The 27,739-nt window shown below is 33.8% G+C and overlaps 1 protein-coding gene across 1 annotated transcript in view; it reads left to right on the top strand.

Annotated features, from left to right (window-relative positions):
• The window catches only part of LOC114331420 (clavesin-2), a 67,944-nt gene that overhangs the window by 24,366 nt on the left and 15,839 nt on the right, over positions 1–27,739 (top strand). Inside the window, exons 2-4 of the mRNA XM_028281006.2 lie at positions 8,225–8,402; positions 23,655–23,873; positions 26,100–26,293. Of these exons, the coding sequence (XP_028136807.1) occupies positions 8,234–8,402; positions 23,655–23,873; positions 26,100–26,293 (582 nt within the window). The 5' untranslated portion in view covers positions 8,225–8,233. The remainder of the gene's footprint in view (positions 1–8,224; positions 8,403–23,654; positions 23,874–26,099; positions 26,294–27,739) is intronic.

Here is a 27,739-nt window from a genome sequence, read left to right as displayed (position 1 = left end):
TTAGTAAAATAGCGTCTATTATGTGTAATTACAAGTAGTTTTACGCTAATAACGTCGACTTTGCAAAGTAACAAGACACTTACTCAACATACACACTACACATGACACTAATACTCATGTTGTGACTGGCTGAATGACATAAAGTCCATGCCAAAAAAAAAAATTAAAAATTAAAAAAAAAAAACTTTACTTTTTTTAATTGTCATTTTTGACATTTTCGACCTGGGGTCATTTCCCCACCCCCCCTCCCTCCTTGGTCATCTGTGTAACAAAAAAAGGTTGGTCATCGGAAGGTTAACTCATTTTAATCACTATTTTTGTGTCATTTATATCTTCAGTGAAGTCTCCCTTTTCATCCCTTGATTTTTTGTGGTCATCTCTCTAATGTTGGTTTAGTTGTGCTTTTGCTCTCGATGTCCAGCACAAGCAACTTATGTTGGTGGCTTACTGTTGCTTGCAGTAACTATTACTTTGCAGAACTTACATTCTCGTATATCTTCTTTTCTTTTCATGAAACAATCTATTTTGTAAGTGGATTACTACAAAGCCTAGTATTCCATGTCTAGCCTCCATGTATTGCTTCATATTCTGTATAAGATTGGCCCAATAGTCAAGGGTAATAAGGATTTTCTCGGGACACTCAAAGATCCAGGTAGCTGACTACTATTTTTGTTATTGTAGACCTATAGGAAGAAAACCTACCTGTTTCCTGCCTAGAGTTCGCGTCCGTTTTTTAATTATTAACAATTTAGTGCAACAATCGCGATTTTTTCGATTTTTTGAACTCCATTCAAAAGCTAAATAGTTGACATAAAATTACAAAATTCAGTTTTTTAGAACATTGGAAAACCTTCAAAATGCCGATTTTATAAATTTAAAAAGTTAATTTGTTGCTACGCAAACTGCAAAATAAGTGAAAATCGTTATTTGTTAATACCTTTTACTAAAACTACCTTAGAACTTTATAGTGTTTCACACAAAGTTGGGTATTGGCGTACTTAACAAATCTTCAAAATTTGAGGCCGATCCATTAATTAGTTTAAGAGTTATTCTTTTTGTTTATACCAGAGACCTTTATTTTGCAATAAGATAAGACAGAAAATAATGAAGATGGGGCAATTCTGAGTATGCCAAATGAAAGTAGAAGAGTGATAGTATCAAAATGTATGCAAAAAAGATAAAAAAATAATTAACATAGTCAAAAATCCTAATGCCAAATTTTTGAAATTTTGTAGTTTATAAACATTTAGAATAACTTCAAAAATGTTATCCGTAGAAACAATATTTTAATATATTCGAAAAGATAGTATTTTAACACGAATTTACAAATAAAAATCATTAGTCTGGGTTCATTTGGGACCAAGTTAGCCATATGTTTTTTTTAATTCACAGCTAATTTGTTTATATCAATTAAGGAACCTCATTAATGACATTTTAAATAATGTGATTGTGTTTTTTCTTAAAAAAATCTCACAAACATTGTACCTTCACAGCACCCTCTACGATTTTTCAAAAATGTAGTTCAAACGATTACTAGGTGGAACCTACAAATCCACCGAGTTAAAATACCGAAAAAGCAATTTCAAAGGAATATAATTTTCTGTATCTCCGGATCAACTCAATGGATTTTGATCTTTCTTTTTTAATTTGGTATGTAATTTGTACGTTAATTAGGAATATGCAATTTGTTTATAAATTTATTAATTAATAAACAGTGTAATTTGTTTAAACCATTCTTGAAAAAATATTTTTTTTACAAAAATTTATTATTTTAATCATAGTATCGTTAATGATCATAGAAAAAGTTAAAGTACACTGTAATAAATAAATGATTTTTATTAGATAATTATTTATTAAAGATAATTTATTTATTAAAATATACCTTAACTTTTTTATGAATAATAACGATAGTATGATTAAAATCATGGATTTTTGGGAAAAAATTATTTTTTTAAAAATTGTTTAATCAAATTAGACCGTTTGTTAATTAATAAATGTCTAGACAAATTGCTTATTTGTAATGTACAGAAAAATTACATACAAATTAAAACAAGAACGATCAAAACATATTCAGTAGATCCCGAGATATAGAAAATGATAGTAGCTTTAAGTTGCCTTTTTTAGTTTTTGAACTTGTGCATTTGTCGGCTCCCAGCTCCCCCTTCACTTACCACGACTAGTCACCAATTAAACTACATTTTTAAAAATTCGTGTAAAATATCAGCTTTTCTAATATGCAAAATGATTTTTTCTACGGACAATATTTTTAAAGTTATTCTAAATGTTTATAAACTACAAAATTTCACAAATTTAGCATTAGGATTTTTGACTATATTAGATAATTTTTTTATCTTTTTTTAGTACATTTTGATAGCATCAGTTTTCTACTTTCATTTGGCATACGCAGAATTGGCCTATCTTTATTATTTTCTGTCTTATGCTATTGCAAAATGAAGGTCTCTGGGATAAACAATTTGAATAACTCTTAAACTAATTAATGGATCGGCCTCAAATTGTAAGGGGTTTGTTAATTACCCCAACACCCAACTTTGAGTGAAACACTAAAGTTCTAAGGTAGTTTTAGTAGAAATTATTAACAAATAACTATTTTCACTTATTTTGCAGTTTTCGTAGCAAAAAATTAACTTTTTAACTTTCAAAAATCGGCATTTTGATGGTTTTTTAATGTTCTAAAAATTAAATTTTGTAATTTTATGTCAACTATTTATCTTTTGAATGGGGTACGAAAAATCGAAAAAATCGCGATTTTTGCACTAAATTGTTAATAATTAAAAAACGGACGCGAACTCTAGGCAGGAAACAGGTAGGTTTTCTTCCTATAGGTCTACAATAACTAAAAAAGTAGTCAGCTACCTGGATCTTTGAGTGTCCCGAACATGGTCTATTTCTAGTTTATTACCCTGGAGTACAAAACGTGTATCACCTCCAATTATAGATTTTTTCTCTGATGAAATATCACTCAGTATGTCTTCTAATTCATCAGAGAAAGCTCTATTTTATTCTCACCTAACTCCTTTGATCCCTCAGTATACGCACAGATCATTCAATATTTTTTTATCGTATCGTGTATACGTAGAAATTTTGCTGACATTATTCTATCATTATTTTATCATTTACTGTAATTAAGCTGTTACAAAATGTGGAAATATACAGGTCAGACCTTCCAAAACGCCTCCCAATAAATTCCTGATGAATCATAAAGTTGGGCATTACTTATACTTTTTTTTGTAAGCATTTATTAACAATCAGAATTACATATTTTATGAGTTATAAGTACAATAACGTATATCAATGTAGTATTGTACACTAAAATGGCGTTATGAGGTACATCACCCAGCGGTTTCATCTCAGTTTCAGCGAAGATCTATGGGCCATAATCTTCGCAATCTTCTGTTGTTTAGTGGCTGCAGTAATGGTAATATTAATTGGTTGGGGTGGCCTTCCAATTTCTCGTGGTGTCTGTTGGCTCTTTCTTGAATTACTGTGCTGGACTAACGGGATGTTTAGGTCTGTATGAAGGGTTTGGTTGGAAATGTACCACGGGGCATTTGCGATGGTGCGTAGAATTTTTGATTGAGGTCTTTAAATAATTTTTGTGTTTGATTTGCTGGCACAACTCCATAGTTCTATACCGTACGTCCATATAGGTTTGATTACTGATTTATAAATCAGCAGTTTGTTCTCAATTGAGAGTAGAGATTTTCTACCTATAAGCCAATTAATTTCTTTCACTCTTAACTCAATTTGTTTCTTCTTCTTTAAAAGGTGTTGTTTCCAGTTTAATTTAGAATCAAGATGAAGCCCCAGGTATTTGACGATGTTCTGTTGTGGTATGTTGACTTGATTAAGGCTAATATTTGGGCATTGGTCTTTCCTTAGTGTGAAAGTTACATGTGTTGACTTAGTTTCATTAGATTTATCTTCCATTTCTTTAACCACTGTCCAATTTGGTCTAGGTGTTCTTGAAGTTTTAATACTGCAGCTCTTGGATCCTCTTCAGTTGCAAATATTGCTGTGTCATCAGCGAAAGTTCCAATGGTGGTTTGTGGAGAGGTTGGTAAATCGGATGTGTACAGTACATAAAGAAGTGGACCCAATATACTACCTTGTGGGACTGCTGATTGAATTTTGTTACGGTTTGATAGTTCATTCTCCACTTTAGTTTCAAATTCTCTGTGATTTAGATATAATTTTAATAACTCAAAGTATTTGTTGGGTAGGGATTTTTTGATTTTATAAAGTAATCCTGGGTGCCATACCTTATCAAATGCTTGGCTGATGTCCAGAAAGTCTGCTGTGCAATACTGTTTATTGTCCAAAGCTCTATTAATTACATTTGATATGCGATGGCATTGTTGCACTGTAGAATGACCTTGCCGGAATCCAAATTGGTGTTCTGGGATCCAGTTTTGGAATTCTAGGTCGCTCATAATTCTTTTAAGTAACAGCTTTTCAAGAAGTTTTGACATTATTGGCAGTAGACTTACTGGACGGTATGATGAAACATCCGTTAAAGCTTTACCAGGTTTCGGTATCATAATTACTTGGACAATTTTTAGTGATATAGACCAATAATTAAGTCTTAAGATTGCATTTAATATGTACAATAACTTCATTATACCTTTTTTAGGAAGTTGTTTTAGCATTGTTGCTGTTATGAGATCAGTGCCTGGTGCCTTTTTTTCATTCAAATGATTAATTTCATCTTTGATCTCCTTCGGTTACTTATACTTAAATTTTTTTTTAATTAAATTAATTGACACAAAAAGAAAAATGTATGTAATTTATTTAATTCAAAATACATTCTACTGCTAACAGAAAACAAAAAATTTTTTTTATAAATAAACCTCTTTGCTTAATTTCAATATATATGCTGCCACCCATCTGCCTCTTGGTAGGTTGAATATTGAATTTAAGCAACAAACAATGTTTATTTATGAAATAAACATTTTTTCAGTTTTCTGTCAGCAGTAGAATGTATTTTGAGTTAAATAAATTACATACATTCTTCTTTTTGTGTCAATTAATTTAATTTAAAATAATTTTTCTTGGACACCCTGTATAAATAATTGTGTCAATGTTATCCATTCTCAATATCCCTTTAGTATCAGTTCTCACTTCGTCTACTCACCTTTTCCTTGATCTTCCTCCCACCTCCCACCATAGTTCCACTCTATTAGATGTTCTTTCATTATACATTCTTATAAGGTCCATCTTTGTATTTTTCATAATTTGCTATAGATGATTCTTGATAATTATAGATGGATCTCAATATCCTTATCAATATCTTTCTTTCAAAAGTAAGACACCACACCCGGTCTGCATCACACTTAAGTCTGTATCTTTATTTTTGGTAAAACCCAAAAGTGAAGAAATCTATATGAAGTTACCTGTTCTACCTTTTTCTTGGCCTAGATAATGTTCTGATTTGATAATTTTTTGTTCAATTGGGTGCTTAGGATATACTTATTTAATTGAAGGACCTAATCGAACTCAGAATCAGACAGAATATCCACTTTAACGATATTGGTATAGTTGTTCCATTTTATCTTTGCCCATGCGTCACGATTTATTTTCAAACAAATTAAGTCAAAACATAAAGTGAAACGTACGTGTACGTGGATGTGTATATACATTGTGTATACTGTACACCATCGACGTACGTTTCACTTTATGTTTTGATTTGATTTGTTTAAAAATGAATTATGACACATGGGCAAAAATAAAATGGAACAACTATATCATTATTACATTCAATAGGGAACTTGCACATTTTTTATTACATAATAATGTTCAGTTTTGTATAAAAATGAGATTTCCAAAATTTAACGCTTCAAAAACTCATGTTGTTCTGAAGCTATTTTCTTGTGGCATTTTTACAATTTTAACTATTTATAATGGCAAATAAGCCACAATATTATTAAAAAATGATTTTTATTAACGTTTCGACGCCCAAATCGGGTGCCGTTGTCAAAATACAAAATACTACTAACATAAACAAAAATGTTGTTGCTTAGTAAAAAAATTCTTCTAATAATTTATTTAATTTGACTCATTTATATCGGCAATTCAGATACATATGATACATTTTAAAGTAGAAGACTTTAAAATGATATTGCCAGTATTTATGAGTTGCGTTCCTGGGACGACTTTACTGAAAGATAGTTCATTCGATTACATGAAATCAACCCCAACTCAAGAATATCCGTCACAAAAAAATCATAGCATGTGATCTGTCTTTAAAAAGACAACCACATGCAACGGTGACATTAAAATTCTCGCGTTATAGTAAAGTCAGAATTTGGTATTAATTTTGAGAGTAAATTAAATGTAAGACCAAATACTTACGATATCGGGATAGTATCACGAGGTTTTTCCTGGTTTTCCCTCGTGATTTACTATGAGATCTCTAACGCGAGAATTTTAATGTCACCGTTGCATGTGGTTGTCTTTTTAAAGACAGATCACATGCTATGATTTTTTGTGACGGATATTCTTGAGTTGGGGTTGATTTCATGTAATCGAATGAACTATCTTTCAGTAAAGTCGTCCCAGGAACGCAACTCATAAATATTGGCAATATCATTTTAAAGTCTTCTACTTTAAAATGTATCATATGTATCTGACTTGCCGATATAAATGAGTCAAATTAAATAAATTATTAGAAGAATTTTTTTACTAAGCAACAACATTTTTGTTTATGTTAGTAGTATTTTGTATTTTGACAACGGCACCCGATTTGGGCGTCGAAACGTTAATAAAAATCATTTTTTAATAATATTGTGGCTTATTTCCCATTATAAATAGTTAAAATTCAAAAGCTCATAATAACTTGGAAGTACAAATTTAAAGTCTTCTTTATTTTAAAATAGTTCAAACGACCCGTGACGTCACAGAGTTTAACTATGTGGTTCTGTTTATGGTTATATTTACGTATATTCTTCTTCTTCTTTAGTTTATTGGCCTCCACCTACTTGGGTATTTGCCCAGCTCGTCGTCGGGGAATAAAGGAAAAATATTTATATTCTAATGACATTTATCGTATGTCGTTGTAATAATATATTCTAGTTTGTTGAGATTAAAGTTTGATACAGTTTTTGAAGGAAAGGAAAGAAGGTTTACTATTGAAAATAAAACCATTTTGTAAAAGTACAAATTTTCTATGAATAGTTCAAACGATCAATATAATGCGAATTTAAATGTTATTATCGCTAAATTTCCCAGCTCGACTAGTTTCATTTCTTTTTATCTCACAACAATATGTTTTTCATCTTTTGCCCTATTTTGTCGGTTATTAGCGCGATCATCACTGTATATACAATTGGTGTAGAATGTAAACATACAACCTCGTGACGTCACGACGCGTTTTGGGGTGGCTGGTATAAGTTGAATTTTTAGTCGCCTTTAGGGGCCAAACGAAAGACAAACAAAACTTTTTTATCTTTGATACAGGTTCTAAATTATGTTCTGTTGTGATTTATACCATTTTTTTCGAATTTAAAATTTTATGCAAGTTCCCTATTGCTCGAGAAACAGCGAATGATCAATAAACTAAGATGTGAAGGATATGTGATACTCAGTAACAACAATCGCCTTATCAACAAAGTGTTTTGGGAAAGACTATATGGGAGAAGGTCTGTAGAACGACGTAGAAAAAGGTGGAAAGATATAGTCAGAGAGGATCTGGAGAAAACGGGAGTGAGGCAATGGGAAACAGTGGCACAGGACCGACAAAGTGGAAAGCAATAGTAAACAGGGCAAAGACTCACATATGTAGAGTTGTAACGCCATTGATAACGATGATGATGATTAGAAGTTATCGCGAATAATTCGCACACTTTACGTGAGGCCACACTTAACATCGAATATGTAATTTGTCAAATCTCATTATATTTATATTAATAGAAATTATTAAACGATTCTGTTTTAAGAGCAAAATTACTTTCACCATCCTACATTGTGTTTCAAGACAATAAGCGCATGATTATCAACAATTTAAAATCAGTAGTTAAAACAATTATCTTCCAAATAAGTTATAATCGACTACTGCATAAGTAAGTCACGGAAGATATATTTGCTTGGCTATGGCGTAGACACTTTGAAATTGTTTGTAAGAGACGTTACAATACAATACAACATTTGTAATAGAATATAGAAAAATAAAAGTAAAAAAGTTGATATGCTAATCACAATTCCTTTTCAGATTTCAAAAATGGGTTTAGGCGGTAAACAAGAAACAGAATACACATTCACGTTACCAGAAAAAGAAAGAAAAATAGCTTTAGAAGAACTTAGAGAAGATGACAATATCCGTGAACAATCGTTAGAACAAATGAGAGAGTGGATTGCCAAGCATCCCAATATTAAGAAATGTAGAACTGGTAAGTAATTTTTATTAAGAATAAATTGATAGATATAAATAATTTCTTTATTATTTAACTCCAATAAGTACAACTTACAGCAATCTGCTCACAGGGGCAATAAATATTTATTTTGATAAATCTTATGACATATAAAGAGCTATTTATCTTTCAGGGCTTCTCAGGCTTCTCAGGCCTCTCTTTGGATGTAGGTAAAATATTCCGATTCGGATTTTTACGCACAATATTACTCAAAATGGACCCCTTTTAACAAATTTGCATGTTGCCAGACCAAAAGTGGGTAAAAAATGTTTGAAACGATTTTTTTTTGTTTTTTTCCTAAAATTATTTTTTTTGCATGGAACAAAGTTTTTTTAGGTTTTTTTGGATCATTCCAAACAGAAAAGGTCTTTAGTGACTTTTCTCTAAAGTTGATAGTTTTTGACATATAAGCGATTAAAAATTGAAAAATTGCGAAATCGGCAATTTTTAACCCTCAAAAACTATGTGAAAAACTGAGAATTTGAATGTTGCCAAGGTAAGTAGATATTCTTTAAACATCGATTAATGAAATTCCTAAGAGTTTTTTGCAATACAATATTCAAAACTCCTTTGTTTTTTAATTGCTAATCAAGCGTGCGCGACACTATTTTTCGCCGTTGCATGTGTATACAGTATGGTGCAAATGAAAGGAATAAATTCCTTATTTCGTAAACCGGCTATTTTAAGGAAAAATACCGAAACAGGTCGGTTTTTATTTTTAAGCTATGATATTGTGGCATATATGGTATACTAGTGACGTCATCCATTTGGGCGTGATGACGTAATCGATGATTTTTTTAAATGAGAATAGGGGTCGTGTGCTAGCTCATTTGAAAGGTTCTTCAATTCTCTATTCAGTATTATAAACATTTACATAATTATTTATACAGGGTGTCCAAAAAAAGTTTTTAATTAAATTATTTGGAAAAAAGAAGAATGTATAAATTATTTAATTCAAAATACATTTTACTGTTACCCGAAAACTAAAAAATGTTTATTTCACAAATAAACATTGCTTTTCGATTAAATTCAATGTTCAAGCCAGCTCCCACCAACCACCTGCCTCTTGGAAGTTTGAACATTTAATTTAAGCGAAAAGCAATGTTTATTTGGGAAATAAACTTTGTTTTCTGATCTGTGAAAGCAGTAAAATGTATTTTGAATTAAATAAATTCCATACATTCTTTTTTTTGTCAAATAATTTAATTTAATAAAATTTTTTTGGACACCCTGTATAAATGATTATGTAAATGTTTATATTACTGAATAGAGAATTGAAGAACCTTTCAAATGAGCTAGCATACGACCCCTACTCCCATTAAAAAAGTAATCGATTACGTCATCACGCCCAGATGGATGACGTCACTAGTATACCATATATGCCACAATATCATAACTTAAAAAAAAGAATGTGTGTGTAGTTTGTACGCACGTAAGAAGTTATACTTCTATTATATAATTTCAAAGAAATAAATATACTTAACAGGTTATTTGTATTTTATTTAAATATTAAACTAACTTTCTTACCTACCACTTTTAAAATTTTTTTATTAAAACGATACCAAAAATTAAAAAAAAAAGAATATGAATCGTCCGGGATTTGAACCCGGGACCTCTCGATCTCCGGTTCACACGCTCTACCACTGAGTTATTTTTCTTTGCTTTGACAGGTTACAATATTTCTCATACATATTGATAAATTTAATAGACCAAGTGAAGTCTACATATATACTTACTATTATTTATTATAAAATATCTTATTCCCGAGGAAGACAAATCCAAAGACACAAAAATTATAATAAATAATACATTTCCTAAAAACACTAATATATGACTTACTTTTAATGACTTATTTGCGCTGATACATACATATCTTGAAAGATTAGCAACGAACTACATACTGTCGGTGTGCGCATGCGCCCGGCATTTATAAAATTTCCCTCTCAATCGTAAAGAAGTATAACTTTAATAAAAATTGACCTGTTTCGGGAGTTTCCCTCAAGTCGCCGGATTACGAAATAACAAATTTATTCCTTTCATTTGCACCATACTGTATAGCCATGCAACGGTGGAAAATAGTGTCGCGCACGCTTGATTAGCAATTAAAAAACAAAGGAGTTTTGAATATTGTATTCCAAAAAAGTCTTCGGGATTTTATCAATCGATGTTTAAAGAATATCTATTTACCTTGGCAACATTCAAATTTTCCGTTTTTCACATAGTTTTTGACGATTAAAAATGGCCGATTTTGCAATTTTTCAATTTTTTAATTGCTTATAAGTCAAAAACTCTCAACTTTAGAGAAAAGTCACTAAAGACCTTTTCTGTTTGGAATGATCCAAAAACCCAGAAAAGCTGTGTTCCATGCAAAAAAAATGATTTTAGGAAAAAAACATAAAAAAAAACGTTTAAAAAATTTTTGACCCACTTTTGGTCCTGACAACATGCAAATTTGTTAAAAGGGGTCCTTTTTGAGTAAGATTGTGCAAAAAATCCGAATCGGAATATTTTTCCTAGCGGATGCGCAGTGACTTTCTGGACTAAAATAGCTGTCACAAATTGATGATTTAAATACTCTACATTTAGTACCAGAATATAATGGAAAAATATGTTTAGTTCATCAAATATTTTAAACTATATACAAATGACTTCCTGTTGAACATTTTAAATTTATATTTGATATTAGTTAATGATATTATTAAATAACAAAACAACTATCATTACAGTGGTTTTATAATTTGTGATTACCATAAACAGAAATTTTATTGCATAAAATTCTTTTTTTGTTTTAATACGTTTCACGTGTTAAGCGTTTTATGAAGGTTGGCGAGCACTTCTTTAAACGCTTCCCTATCTTTTTCAACGTGAAATATCTGTTCAACACTGAGGTTGCTCCCATGTCTGATATTTCACAGCAAAGATTTCTTCTTTCTTCCCAAGCCTTTTCTTCCCCCTACTCTTTATAGGATGATGACGTGTAGCAGAGAGTATTTATCGTTTCGAATTATGTGACCCAGATACCCTAATAACACCAAACATTCCATGTATGTTCCTAGAATGTACACACAGGACATTGAAAACATTCCTGGAATGTCCTCAAAAGCACAAGAACGTCCCCTAAATGTCCCAGGAAAGTCCTGTGTCAGCATTTTAAACATTCCTTGAATGTCTTGTTGGAACATTCCGTGAATGTTTACAAATGTTCTTTGGACATTCACAGTATATTTTTTAAACATTCCCTGTATATAGTTGCTGATGTGACATAATACCTCCGATTTGTTATTTCATGAGTTTTGTAAGAGAGACTACAAACTTTTTTACAGTCACCTCCTGTTTTCATATCATGTTTTTAACATGTTTTGTAGTAAATTCAACTATCTATTTACTACAAAACATGTCAAAATTTACATGTGAAAACAGAAGATGACCCTAAAAATGGTTTTTCGTCTCCTACAAAATTCATGAAAAAGCAGATAGGAGGTATTGTCACATCACCGACGATATACCAGAAGTATACGTGGCCATACCAAATAATACATCCTTGATAAATATAAACATTTTTATTGCACAAAATCTTGTCATATATTTTTTCCATAATTATCACTACGATGATGATTCATTGTATTGAATTGTACATTACAATTACAATCTGGTCATAACTGACCAATGAGCAATTTTAATTTAACGTAAATTACTAGGTACTGTTCCTTAAAATGAAGATCTTACCCCATAGCGTCTCTTATCTAATCTAACAATATCGTGCACTATTCTAACATACACAGGCACACAAGCACTATGCTCTGCTTTTCACTATCACCTATCACTCAAACTAGTTCAAAAGGCTTTGTCCTCTTCAATCTTCTAGTTTGCCCAGTAGTACCCACATAACAATGATGTTCTAAGCATCATGTTCTAAGCATATCCTACCAACATTCGTCGAAGTATATCCTTTTTAGTATATGCGTAGTACAAGCATAGCATGTACCATAAAAAACATTCTAAATTTCATGTTCTTTGCATGTGCTTCAAAGAATATTCTTGCACCGAATATACTAAGCACATTCGTGTACGTAGTATCTCGGAATGTTCGTAAAAGTTTATTCTTAGAATATACCTTAATCAAATATTCTTAGTATATGCGTAAGTATATGCAAAAGTATATGCTTAACACATACTTCTATATACTTTTAAAATATCTTAAAAAGAATATACTGTGTGTACCTATAGGAAGAAGAATAATGTTATCCTATAGATTATCAACTTCGCGTTAAGAATAATTATTAAAATTTAGGTATTTTGGTAGGAACTATACTGAACTATCTAATTCACTTTTTTAAACCGTTTTAATTGTATGGTAAAAAAGTTTAAAACTTAATTCTATTGAAAAAAATGAGAAATTCTCGTTTCGTTTTCCATTGAAATGAATATACCATTTTGATTTGAGTTTATACCATAAGTATTTTTACCTATAATTTTCGGGAATCCGGAAACGGCCATTCATTGTTATTTTGACCCTTGCATTGCATATTTTATACCTGCACAAGGGAAGGGGGTAGGTAACAAAAGGGCAAAATATGAAAATAGTTTCCAGTCAGTACAGTTCTACAGTTAGGTTAGGCATTTATGTCTACGCTGTTATGACGAAGCGAAGACAAGTATTTCTAGCTACAAGGACTAAAACATTTTTAAGAACATAAAAAGCAGCTTGAAAATAATAAATTCATATTGGTACTTCAATATTTCCTAAATACCTAGTTAGTAAAAGTATGTATAATGTATATAGATACCTATAAATATTAGTAATTTACATACATATCGATACCTTTTTGGCATAGTAACGTAAGTCACCAAAAACGTTTTTGTAGAAAAACCATGTTTTTAATTTAACCTGGTTAAGCTTATTGAAATTATACAAAATTTACCAGGGTGTTTTTTGAGGTCTACAGTTTAATAAAGAACAATATTTTTTAAAGTTTTTGTATAGTTTTGGCGGTTAATTGATACTTAAGTTATTTTACGGGTTCTAAAACCTTGAGTCTTGATAAAAAATGTAATGTAAGCACACACATACGTTACTTTGGCGGGAAATTGTAGCACTCAAAGTAATTTGGAAAGAATTACAAACAATCGTTTATTATAAGAAACACAAAATAACGTTACAACAATTAATTAAGTAAAAAAAGGTAAAATATTTGACATGGAAAAAACTAAAATTTAGTTATATAGCATTGTTTACGTATATTGAGTATTTTTAGAGTTATTATCAAAAGAAATTGAAACTTACGATTATTTTAAAAATCTGATTTTTTTAAATTACACTTTTTATTTTCAAAAATATGCATTCTAAACCGGTTAAACTTGTTGGAATAATTACTTATACTAATATAAAGAACTTCTTGTAAGGATTACTATACATTTTTAATTTTTGTGAAAATGGGATATGTTTTATTTTTCACTTTTTCCTAAAAAATTCGAAAAAATTCTCTTATTTTCATCATAACTTGCTTAATTTTGAAGCTATTAACTTCTTCTCCAGCTCATTTGATAGATATTCTGAAGTACCTTTACAAGTGCTTAACAGGTATATTTGATAAAGTGCATCGTTTTCCCGTTATTTAAGCTTGAATACTTAGATTTGAGTATTCGTCGAAAATAATATACACTCAATTACCCATCACTCACTTTGAATTAACATTAGTTTCGTTCTTTAAGTAAGGGGTGTATTTATTTTTGTTTATTATCTTGATTTCGTCAATACTAACTATTGATAATTTCGTCAATAATAACTATTTTGTAAAAGCTTATAGTTTTTGAGTTATACGTGAAAAATAACTTTAAAATGAGCATTTTTTTATGAAAAAATAAAATCTTTGATATTTAATAACTCAAAAAGAAAATTTATTTTAATAACGTTATATATCAAATTTGGCTTAGAATTTGTCCCTCTATCGACTTATGGTATTGTTTTTAATAAAATAATTTTCACCCCCGAGAAGGGGTCCACCCCCAGGATAAAAGCGCAAGTTTGCATCCTGTCACCTTTATTCCTTGAGGTATCTTCTAATTACTCACCAATTTTCATGAAAATCGATGAAGGTTCAACGAAATCGAAGGTGAAAGCTTCAGTGACTGCACTATTCTATTTAAATCAGAATAGAAACATGCAAGCAATATTTCTTTAGACTAAGTTTTCACTCTAATGGCATATAACATATCCCACCAGAATGAAAACAATGGGAACCTTCTCTGGTTACACCTCCGAGGCTTCTACAATTTGCAAGCCATACGGATGCTGAGACTAAGGAAGATGAGGGAATTCTACAATTTACAATTCACGTCACATCTGCTCAGCGCGGTAAAGTTCCAACGAGACTGGTTCCCTTCATACTCCACACAGAGTAAATGTAAATCAAAAATGAATAACCATTTTCAATTTCGTTGCAAAACGAAAATACAGCCGAACCATATTCCAGTCCAATCAGAGAGTGCTGCAAGCACCTCTACCGGTTTCGAAACTTATTAGTCTCTCATCAGGAGGCACATATGCTGCTCTCCCTGATCCAACCAAAACAAACCCCAGCGTGCAGTCCCGAATTGCAACGAACGAAATGGCATAGATGCCCTAGCGGCAACTGCTAGCAAAAGACTAAGTTTTCACTCTAATGGCATATAACATATCCCACCAGAATGAAAACAATGGGAACCTTCTCTGGTTACACCTCCGAGGCTTCTACAATTTGCAAGCCATACGGATGCTGAGACTAAGGAAGATGAGGGAATTCTACAATTTACAATTCACGTCACATCTGCTCAGCGCGGTAAAGTTCCAACGAGACTGGTTCCCTTCATACTCCACACAGAGTAAATGTAAATCAAAAATGAATAACCATTTTCAATTTCGTTGCAAAACGAAAATACAGCCGAACCATATTCCAGTCCAATCAGAGAGTGCTGCAAGCACCTCTACCGGTTTCGAAACTTATTAGTCTCTCATCAGGAGGCACATATGCTGCTCTCCCTGATCCAACCAAAACAAACCCCAGCGTGCAGTCCCGAATTGCAACGAACGAAATGGCATAGATGCCCTAGCGGCAACTGCTAGCAAAAGACTAAGTTTTCACTCTAATGGCATATAACATATCCCACCAGAATGAAAACAATGGGAACCTTCTCTGGTTACACCTCCGAGGCTTCTACAATTTGCAAGCCATACGGATGCTGAGACTAAGGAAGATGAGGGAATTCTACAATTTACAATTCACGTCACATCTGCTCAGCGCGGTAAAGTTCCAACGAGACTGGTTCCCTTCATACTCCACACAGAGTAAATGTAAATCAAAAATGAATAACCATTTTCAATTTCGTTGCAAAACGAAAATACAGCCGAACCATATTCCAGTCCAATCAGAGAGTGCTGCAAGCACCTCTACCGGTTTCGAAACTTATTAGTCTCTCATCAGGAGGCACATATGCTGCTCTCCCTGATCCAACCAAAACAAACCCCAGCGTGCAGTCCCGAATTGCAACGAACGAAATGGCATAGATGCCCTAGCGGCAACTGCTAGCAAAAGACTAAGTTTTCACTCTAATGGCATATAACATATCCCACCAGAATGAAAACAATGGGAACCTTCTCTGGTTACACCTCCGAGGCTTCTACAATTTGCAAGCCATACGGATGCTGAGACTAAGGAAGATGAGGGAATTCTACAATTTACAATTCACGTCACATCTGCTCAGCGCGGTAAAGTTCCAACGAGACTGGTTCCCTTCATACTCCACACAGAGTAAATGTAAATCAAAAATGAATAACCATTTTCAATTTCGTTGCAAAACGAAAATACAGCCGAACCATATTCCAGTCCAATCAGAGAGTGCTGCAAGCACCTCTACCGGTTTCGAAACTTATTAGTCTCTCATCAGGAGGCACATATGCTGCTCTCCCTGATCCAACCAAAACAAACCCCAGCGTGCAGTCCCGAATTGCAACGAACGAAATGGCATAGATGCCCTAGCGGCAACTGCTAGCAAAAGACTAAGTTTTCACTCTAATGGCATATAACATATCCCACCAGAATGAAAACAATGGGAACCTTCTCTGGTTACACCTCCGAGGCTTCTACAATTTGCAAGCCATACGGATGCTGAGACTAAGGAAGATGAGGGAATTCTACAATTTACAATTCACGTCACATCTGCTCAGCGCGGTAAAGTTCCAACGAGACTGGTTCCCTTCATACTCCACACAGAGTAAATGTAAATCAAAAATGAATAACCATTTTCAATTTCGTTGCAAAACGAAAATACAGCCGAACCATATTCCAGTCCAATCAGAGAGTGCTGCAAGCACCTCTACCGGTTTCGAAACTTATTAGTCTCTCATCAGGAGGCACATATGCTGCTCTCCCTGATCCAACCAAAACAAACCCCAGCGTGCAGTCCCGAATTGCAACGAACGAAATGGCATAGATGCCCTAGCGGCAACTGCTAGCAAAAGACTAAGTTTTCACTCTAATGGCATATAACATATCCCACCAGAATGAAAACAATGGGAACCTTCTCTGGTTACACCTCCGAGGCTTCTACAATTTGCAAGCCATACGGATGCTGAGACTAAGGAAGATGAGGGAATTCTACAATTTACAATTCACGTCACATCTGCTCAGCGCGGTAAAGTTCCAACGAGACTGGTTCCCTTCATACTCCACACAGAGTAAATGTAAATCAAAAATGAATAACCATTTTCAATTTCGTTGCAAAACGAAAATACAGCCGAACCATATTCCAGTCCAATCAGAGAGTGCTGCAAGCACCTCTACCGGTTTCGAAACTTATTAGTCTCTCATCAGGAGGCACATATGCTGCTCTCCCTGATCCAACCAAAACAAACCCCAGCGTGCAGTCCCGAATTGCAACGAACGAAATGGCATAGATGCCCTAGCGGCAACTGCTAGCAAAAGACTAAGTTTTCACTCTAATGGCATATAACATATCCCACCAGAATGAAAACAATGGGAACCTTCTCTGGTTACACCTCTTAGAGAAGGTTCCCATTGTTTTCATTCTGGTGGGATATGTTATATGCCATTAGAGTGAAAACTTAGTCTTTTGCTAGCAGTTGCCGCTAGGGCATCTATGCCATTTCGTTCGTTGCAATTCGGGACTGCACGCTGGGGTTTGTTTTGGTTGGATCAGGGAGAGCAGCATATGTGCCTCCTGATGAGAGACTAATAAGTTTCGAAACCGGTAGAGGTGCTTGCAGCACTCTCTGATTGGACTGGAATATGGTTCGGCTGTATTTTCGTTTTGCAACGAAATTGAAAATGGTTATTCATTTTTGATTTACATTTACTCTGTGTGGAGTATGAAGGGAACCAGTCTCGTTGGAACTTTACCGCGCTGAGCAGATGTGACGTGAATTGTAAATTGTAGAATTCCCTCATCTTCCTTAGTCTCAGCATCCGTATGGCTTGCAAATTGTAGAAGCCTCGGAGGTGTAACCAGAGAAGGTTCCCATTGTTTTCATTCTGGTGGGATATGTTATATGCCATTAGAGTGAAAACTTAGTCTTTTGCTAGCAGTTGCCGCTAGGGCATCTATGCCATTTCGTTCGTTGCAATTCGGGACTGCACGCTGGGGTTTGTTTTGGTTGGATCAGGGAGAGCAGCATATGTGCCTCCTGATGAGAGACTAATAAGTTTCGAAACCGGTAGAGGTGCTTGCAGCACTCTCTGATTGGACTGGAATATGGTTCGGCTGTATTTTCGTTTTGCAACGAAATTGAAAATGGTTATTCATTTTTGATTTACATTTACTCTGTGTGGAGTATGAAGGGAACCAGTCTCGTTGGAACTTTACCGCGCTGAGCAGATGTGACGTGAATTGTAAATTGTAGAATTCCCTCATCTTCCTTAGTCTCAGCATCCGTATGGCTTGCAAATTGTAGAAGCCTCGGAGGTGTAACCAGAGAAGGTTCCCATTGTTTTCATTCTGGTGGGATATGTTATATGCCATTAGAGTGAAAACTTAGTCTTTTGCTAGCAGTTGCCGCTAGGGCATCTATGCCATTTCGTTCGTTGCAATTCGGGACTGCACGCTGGGGTTTGTTTTGGTTGGATCAGGGAGAGCAGCATATGTGCCTCCTGATGAGAGACTAATAAGTTTCGAAACCGGTAGAGGTGCTTGCAGCACTCTCTGATTGGACTGGAATATGGTTCGGCTGTATTTTCGTTTTGCAACGAAATTGAAAATGGTTATTCATTTTTGATTTACATTTACTCTGTGTGGAGTATGAAGGGAACCAGTCTCGTTGGAACTTTACCGCGCTGAGCAGATGTGACGTGAATTGTAAATTGTAGAATTCCCTCATCTTCCTTAGTCTCAGCATCCGTATGGCTTGCAAATTGTAGAAGCCTCGGAGGTGTAACCAGAGAAGGTTCCCATTGTTTTCATTCTGGTGGGATATGTTATATGCCATTAGAGTGAAAACTTAGTCTTTTGCTAGCAGTTGCCGCTAGGGCATCTATGCCATTTCGTTCGTTGCAATTCGGGACTGCACGCTGGGGTTTGTTTTGGTTGGATCAGGGAGAGCAGCATATGTGCCTCCTGATGAGAGACTAATAAGTTTCGAAACCGGTAGAGGTGCTTGCAGCACTCTCTGATTGGACTGGAATATGGTTCGGCTGTATTTTCGTTTTGCAACGAAATTGAAAATGGTTATTCATTTTTGATTTACATTTACTCTGTGTGGAGTATGAAGGGAACCAGTCTCGTTGGAACTTTACCGCGCTGAGCAGATGTGACGTGAATTGTAAATTGTAGAATTCCCTCATCTTCCTTAGTCTCAGCATCCGTATGGCTTGCAAATTGTAGAAGCCTCGGAGGTGTAACCAGAGAAGGTTCCCATTGTTTTCATTCTGGTGGGATATGTTATATGCCATTAGAGTGAAAACTTAGTCTTTTGCTAGCAGTTGCCGCTAGGGCATCTATGCCATTTCGTTCGTTGCAATTCGGGACTGCACGCTGGGGTTTGTTTTGGTTGGATCAGGGAGAGCAGCATATGTGCCTCCTGATGAGAGACTAATAAGTTTCGAAACCGGTAGAGGTGCTTGCAGCACTCTCTGATTGGACTGGAATATGGTTCGGCTGTATTTTCGTTTTGCAACGAAATTGAAAATGGTTATTCATTTTTGATTTACATTTACTCTGTGTGGAGTATGAAGGGAACCAGTCTCGTTGGAACTTTACCGCGCTGAGCAGATGTGACGTGAATTGTAAATTGTAGAATTCCCTCATCTTCCTTAGTCTCAGCATCCGTATGGCTTGCAAATTGTAGAAGCCTCGGAGGTGTAACCAGAGAAGGTTCCCATTGTTTTCATTCTGGTGGGATATGTTATATGCCATTAGAGTGAAAACTTAGTCTTTTGCTAGCAGTTGCCGCTAGGGCATCTATGCCATTTCGTTCGTTGCAATTCGGGACTGCACGCTGGGGTTTGTTTTGGTTGGATCAGGGAGAGCAGCATATGTGCCTCCTGATGAGAGACTAATAAGTTTCGAAACCGGTAGAGGTGCTTGCAGCACTCTCTGATTGGACTGGAATATGGTTCGGCTGTATTTTCGTTTTGCAACGAAATTGAAAATGGTTATTCATTTTTGATTTACATTTACTCTGTGTGGAGTATGAAGGGAACCAGTCTCGTTGGAACTTTACCGCGCTGAGCAGATGTGACGTGAATTGTAAATTGTAGAATTCCCTCATCTTCCTTAGTCTCAGCATCCGTATGGCTTGCAAATTGTAGAAGCCTCGGAGGTGTAACCAGAGAAGGTTCCCATTGTTTTCATTCTGGTGGGATATGTTATATGCCATTAGAGTGAAAACTTAGTCTTTTGCTAGCAGTTGCCGCTAGGGCATCTATGCCATTTCGTTCGTTGCAATTCGGGACTGCACGCTGGGGTTTGTTTTGGTTGGATCAGGGAGAGCAGCATATATGCCTCCTGATGAGAGACTAATAAGTTTCGAAACCGGTAGAGGTGCTTGCAGCACTCTCTGATTGGACTGGAATATGGTTCGGCTGTATTTTCGTTTTGCAACGAAATTGAAAATGGTTATTCATTTTCAATATTTCTTTATTTCTAACCGTTTTCTTGATACAAGAGTTGAAATTGATAATTTTACAATTTTTAACTTATTTTTTCACAAACATTTTACATTTTCATATCAAAATTTACAAAGATTTTTTAACAAACAATTCAACCAAATTTTTTCTTAGGCTATGTCAAAATAATTTGTAATAAATAAACAAAATTAAATATGAAAAGGAGTTTTACAGGTTCATAATGTTAGTTAAGGTTTCGAGTTTTTTGAAATATAACTACAAAAACATGTTTTTCGTTATAAGTTACCTAAAATCAATCATTTAGTTGATTGTAGCATGAATCTGTTACTGTCGTAAGCCAAACACTGACTGCGAAAATCTGACGTAAGTAACAGAAACCGACCGGTACTTACGTTATTATGGCGGTAAACGACGTTTGCTTACGTTATTATTATGGAAATAGTGCTAAAGTTACGTTTCTTTTGCGGGTATGATTAAAAAAATTCTGGACATACGTTTTTAAAATAGTTAAAAAAAAAGGTTTAAAGCAATTCTAGGCTTACTACACTTTGACAGTACCTTCTAAACACTAATAGCGTTAGTTTAATGGAAAAACATGATTTTCGCCAAAAATGTCACTTACGTTACTTTGCCAAAAATGTATCGATATTATATATATTTGGCTATTATATAATATATAAGCAGCATTTTTATTTTGATGTGCACATAATAACTAAATATATTACTTATATTTTATATATTTATAAATATATAGGTAATATAATATTTATTATATATAGGTACCTATATAACTAACTAAAGTTTATATATTTTATACTTACTTTTTACGTAATATTGTAGAATGTAATAACTACATTCTCATGTGCAATTAGAATATGTAAATATAATATATTAGTAGAACCTAGGATGAGATTGGGTGATGTTGAAAACATACCTCTGAGAAATATAGCACATCCTTGGAATATTCCTCCCATATACTAAAAATATGTGCGATAGTACATTTTAAGTATATAACTAGAATGTATATAGCACTTCCTTGGAATATTCTTCCCATATACTAAAAATATGTGCGATAGTACATTCTAAGTATATAAATAGAATGTTTATAGCACCTCCTTAGAACCTTCTAAAAAGTATGTTCTTGGTATATACTGAAAAGAAGTGCGGTAGTACATTCTAAGTATATACATAGAACGTTTAAGTATTGTAATGTAGTATATACTTAGTATATGCTTTGCACATTCGCAATGGTAATTACGCATATTCTAAGTATATACTTTTTCTGAAAAGTATGTTCTATGAATCTACTAAGAACATGAAATTGTTATGTGGGTATCAAGGGGCTGGATTTCCTCAATATTCTCGTACTTATGAAGTTGTTGCTAGTGACTTCCTACCATCTTCGTGATGATTATATCCAGATTCCATTCCTAGGTCCTTATGGAGATCACTGTTTGTCACATACCAAGGAGTATCTACAATATTTCTCAGTATTTTGTTCTGGAATCTTTGTATAACTTTTATATTACTTGGTCTAATACACCCGCATAGTGGGCATCCATAATTCCATACAGGTCTTAATATTTATTTATAAAGTAATAATCGACAATGTGGAGTTTCTTCCAAATAGCCAATACACTTTCAGTTGATTCTAAAAAAATTAAAATGAATGGTAATTTATCTATTCTTTACAATTAAAAATCAAAAGAAAGGGGTATTATTTACAGGTAATAATATGCATAAATAGTTCGTTTCATAAAGAATAAAGAAAATTGAAAACGGATTTGATAATACTTACATAATTGTTTAAACAAAAGAGATCCAGCCAGAGCAAAACTAACAGACAGAACAGCAAAAAAAGCCACTAATTTCCATTTTCCCAATATTATTTATCTCTGCATTTTCCTTTGTATTTTCATCTATGCATTTTCTATGCATTTTATGTAATTGGCCTATAATTTTTCAGATCTTTTTTGTCTCCTTTTTTAAACAATAATAGGGTGATTGCTTCATTCCAATTACTGGGTACGTTTCGTGTACATAGTATTTTATTCAATAATATATTATATAAGACTTCCCTTGTAATTTTTCCGCCATTTTTAATCATCTCCACTGTAATGCCGTCTCTTCCTGGTGATTTATTATTTTTCACTTCTATCAGGGCTTTCTTTATTTCTGATTTGCTAATCTCTGATTGTAGGTCAGAGTTAGCATTTTTTATTTTATATCTCAATTTTTGAAGAGTTTCTTGTGTCAGTGGTTGCTTTTCTTGATATAAGTCTAAGTAATACTGTTGTGTTATTGCTAATATTTCATGTATATCGTTGGTCTCTTCTCCCTGAGTATTTTTGATGGCATTTATTTCTGTTTTTCCCAGTTTTGGTCGTAACCATTTCATATTCTTGTTTTGTTGAATAACTTTTTCAACTTGTTCTTCTTGTTTCTTTCTTTTCTCTTCTTTTATCTTTTTCTTGATGCTTTTGTTTATTTTCGAATACTCTGCTGTTGATCTCTTGTTTTGTTGAGCTAGTGTTCTCCGTTTTTCCATTAATGTTTTTATTTCATGTGAGATCGTTCGATTTTACCCATTATAAATAGTCGAGGAATATAAATAGTGTTTTCCCTGGATTATATGCCCAAGATATGATATTATCCTGGATTTGAAGCTATCAGTGAACTGACGATTCAACTGACGAGCTTCTGCTCTGTTGAGAACTACTTTATTTTTCTGCTTAGCAATACACAGTATTTTTAGTGTTCGTCTATACAACCACATTTTAAAAGACTTTAAGAGCTTAATATTTTCAAAGTTCATGATTAGACACCATATAAAACAACTGACCATGCATCATTGCTGCTCCACCATATTTGGTATCTCATCTTTACCTGCACCTTTTTGGTTTTTTAGTTTTCAAGTGTTTTGGTACTTTCTACTTGTTTATCTGAACTTCTTCTATTATGATAATTTCTGGAGTTTGTAGTTCCAACGTCATTTGTATTATTCTACCTCTGTATACAACTTTTTTGGACAGTTTTACCTCTGTATATAACTCATTTAGATAGAAAAATACTTGGTAGATAGATACAGTTTCAATTAAATTATTTTTATTTTCAGATAGCACCTTTTTACTAAGATTTCTTCGTACGAAAAAGTTCAGTGTACCCTTGGCCTGTGAGATGGTCGAACGATACCTCAAAATTCGCCAGCTGTATCCCCAGTGGTTCAGAAAGTTGGACTGTGAAGATCCAGAGTTAAAAGAAATAATTGATTCAGGATATTTATTCCCACTGTTTGAAAGGGATAGTGGTAGATGTGTTCTGTTCAGTTGTGTAGGTAAGTGAATGTAATTTAGAGGAAGTTATTTAATGTATTATTGTAACAGAGTAAAACGGAAAGAAGTGTATAAAGCACTAAGTGAAATGAGAATAAATGAAAAATTAATAAGGGTAATAATATTAACACTACGAAACACAGAGTATGGGTACAAATAAATAGAAAAGAACCAGATAAGTTTGAAATAAGTGAGGGGATGCAATAGGAAGACCCACTGTCATCACTGTTATGCAGTATCCTTCTCTAAGTTATCGTCAGAGAATCTTAAATCAACAGGTTAGGACTTATCTGTCAAAGAAAACACCAACGCTTAGCATTCGTTGATGACATAGTACTAATATCCAGAAGTAAGCAATAATTAAGAGAAATAACAAAACGATTAGAAGCAAAAAGAATGGGATAAAAGAAAAGACCAAAAATATGAAATAGACAGATACATACAAGAACAATATTTAACAATAATGGCAAAAAAACATATTAATTCGAAGTAGAAATATTCCAGTATTTAGGAATGAAAATAGGAGGTCAAATATGAAGTCAGGAATCCAAGTAAGAATTATGGCTGGCAATTGTCGAATTTTTGCTCTAAACCTGTTATTAAGAAGTAAAAACATATGTAAAAGGCCTAACGTAATAATAGAGTAATAAGGCCTTGTAAGGAAAAGCTGAAGAGTTGGTGCTCAAATAACCCTTATAGTTTTTATTTAAATAATTACGACTGCATCTGCTAACAACATACTTTATTTACAAGTCTTCGAAGTTTATTATAAACAATAATATTAAATCAGCCGAGGCATCTCGCAATTCTACGTACAATAATATAATTGATTCTCATGTGACTTTATATTTTATTGTTAACTCACATCAACACGTCTATGAGTTCACCTACGGTCAATGTTAATCCAATAGTACACATCTTATAAGGTTATTTAAAATTAACTTAAAACATATTCTATACATAGTGTTCTAATTATACTTCAGGTATACATAGTAATATGTGCTAGTGAAACATAAACGATAAACAAATCAGAATATTTCGAGCTCCAAGTGTGGAAATAAATTACCTTTGTTGCAAGAAATCTATGGAATGGGATATGGATAAAAAGACCAAATATAGAATTAGAGAGGATGTTCAAAGTAGACGCCACTTTTGTAGCTAACCACCTGAAGTGTGAAATAATCAGGAAACTGTCGCTGGCAGTTGCGTGTGTGAATTTTGTATCAACCAGAGTGTCTGACGAAGCTAGGATGCAGAAATAACCTTATAACAATCAATTTATACCGATTCAAACATGGAAATTCTTGACAAATTGTGCGCCATGCGTTATATGTTTGGCTTTTTAATTCATTTATATCCCTGCTAGTCCTAAAACCCCTAGTAAAGGGCAGGAGAGATCATCAGTACCGAGACAAGGCGCAAAAGAAGGGCAGTTTGAATGACTGTGGTACTTCAGTGCGGAAAGTAACAGAAAGCTATCGCACAATCTATTTTCCCAAGACCATCGTTAAATAAACTATATAACCATACATAAACTATAACCATCGTTAGTCTGGGACACCTTTTTGGAGGGGAGACGGGAAATGAATCCACTAGTTACGCGACTCTAAGGTTTCACCAACATGAAACTATATTGTGTAGAACATATTTATATATTTAGATAAGAGAAATAAAAGTAGACTTACTCACAATCAGTTTACTATTACCTACGATCATCTTCAGGTCTCCGTTAAGACAACTTAACGCGACAACCGCTGACCGGAGACCTGAAGACATAGCAAATTGTAATATGCGAAACCGGCCGTCGTAGGTAATATTAAACTAATGGTGAGTGACTTTTATTTCTCTTACCTAAATTGAAATGGACTCACACGTACAACCCATTCAACATATGTATTTGTATATAAAAAACTAATCTTCTTAATTATCGTTCATTTTGCTTGCAAATTTTAGAAGGCACCAATTTGGTGGAAAACTTCGAACTGTTTTACTTTCATTGTAGGTTGTTAAATGTCGCTACATCGTCTAAAAGCAAATTTTTGTTTATAACTTTGCTTAGTGAGACAGTTCGTTTTCTTTCTGGTTCAGAGCGGATTACAGGTCTCTCTGAAGATCTCAAAAGAGCGAAACGTACGTAAGTCGCCTCTGAAACAGAATGAAATATTAACTGTAGTTCAAGTTCATATTTATATGGGTTCATATTTTAATGATTTATATTTTAATTTTAGGAAATTTCGATCCCCACAAATTCACTTCTGCGCACATGATCCGCGTCCACAGCTTAGTTACAGAATCCCTCATGGACGACGAAATGAATCAGATTCATGGTTACACATACGTAAATGATGAAGGGGGATTTAGCATGGCCCACATTTCTTTATGGAGTCTGGTAGACCTCAGAAATATTGTCAGATGTATACAGGTAATATTATATTTAATTATTATACTGCTTTTTTATTTTTTCTTACATTAATATTTCTGCTTTAACTTTCATTAATAATTTCACTTTATTAGTGCATTGTATTTTGAGAAAGATTTTCGAATTGGAATACGAAATGTCAAAATAAACTTATGTTAAAGTTGTAACGATAATATAATTTTATCGTCTAGAGTACGCCAATGAATTAAGTAAAACGTGTTTTTGTACCGTCTCGGACGATATAAAAGTCGGAACGAAAAGCCTAGTGGATGATTATTCTTGGAGTGCTGCAAGAGGTGAGTTATCCCGACCATTTTCCGCCGTCGTCTTTGGTGTGTTGAACGAATTTCGATGGTTTTTCCTTTTACCTATCCTTATACGAGCGGTGATCGTATTTACCTACATGTCTTTTCCGCTGGCGAGCTGAACGAGATTTCCTCTCCTTATATATCCGTTTCATATTAATAAATGTATTTCCTGATCCACGCGATCCTCGGTAGTATTCATTCATATACCAGATATCTTCACATCAACCCGAACCTAATGTTCGATACGTAGGTTATAAATATATTTGTTAACGAAATTAACGAGTACAGTGGAACCCCGATAAGTCGGCCCCCGATAACCCGGAACTCCGGCTAACCCGGATCTATTTTTATCAGACAAACATTTCAACAATAAAAATGTATGTAATATAATATTTGAGAGATAATGGGTATTCGTGTAATTTGAACTACATATACCATAGTAAAAATGACTCATGGCACACTACATTCATTGCCGTATTATCGAAAACAACAGGCACCTGTAGTATCCTTTATTTATTTGAAACTGTCTTAGCATTGTTTAGAAAAGACTATTAAAATTCTTTTTTTAACAATGGTCTTAGTCATCACTGTTATTAAATAACATAACATAAGAGACGGTATTATGTGTAGTAAAGTCGTATTGTTCGCTTCCGTTCTGTAATCGTTCGTAAATCTATTCAGATTTTGTGTTTGCGTGTTTGTTGTCTATAAGGTCAACAAAACGTAAAAATGTTGTAGTGACAATGGAAAAGAAACTAGAAGCATTGAGTAGAATTGATAAAGGCGAATCTTGCAGCATTATATGGTGTCGGTACATCTACAGTATCGGATTGGAAGAAAAATAGAACTAAAATCGAAGAATTTTTTTCAAAATGATAACAAAAGACAGTTTGGACACGGTGCAAAGCTAATAAAGCTAAGAATGAGACTCTTGACGACGCTTTGTATGTGTGGTTTTGTGTGGAATGTGAACGTGGTTTACCAGTGTCTGTGTGACAATTATAACGGAGTTTATCTGTAAGCATACCATATCTTATTAATTTTTACCATTTTCTCCGGCTAACCCGGATTTTTGATAACCCGGATCGGCCGCGGTCCCGATTAATCCGAGTTAACGGGGTTCCACTGTAGCAATTAAGGC

Source organism: Diabrotica virgifera, chromosome 6 (assembly GCF_917563875.1).
Source record: "Diabrotica virgifera virgifera chromosome 6, PGI_DIABVI_V3a".
Classification (NCBI taxonomy): Eukaryota; Metazoa; Arthropoda; class Insecta; order Coleoptera; family Chrysomelidae; genus Diabrotica; species Diabrotica virgifera.
This window is presented reverse-complemented; position numbering and strand designations above follow the sequence as displayed.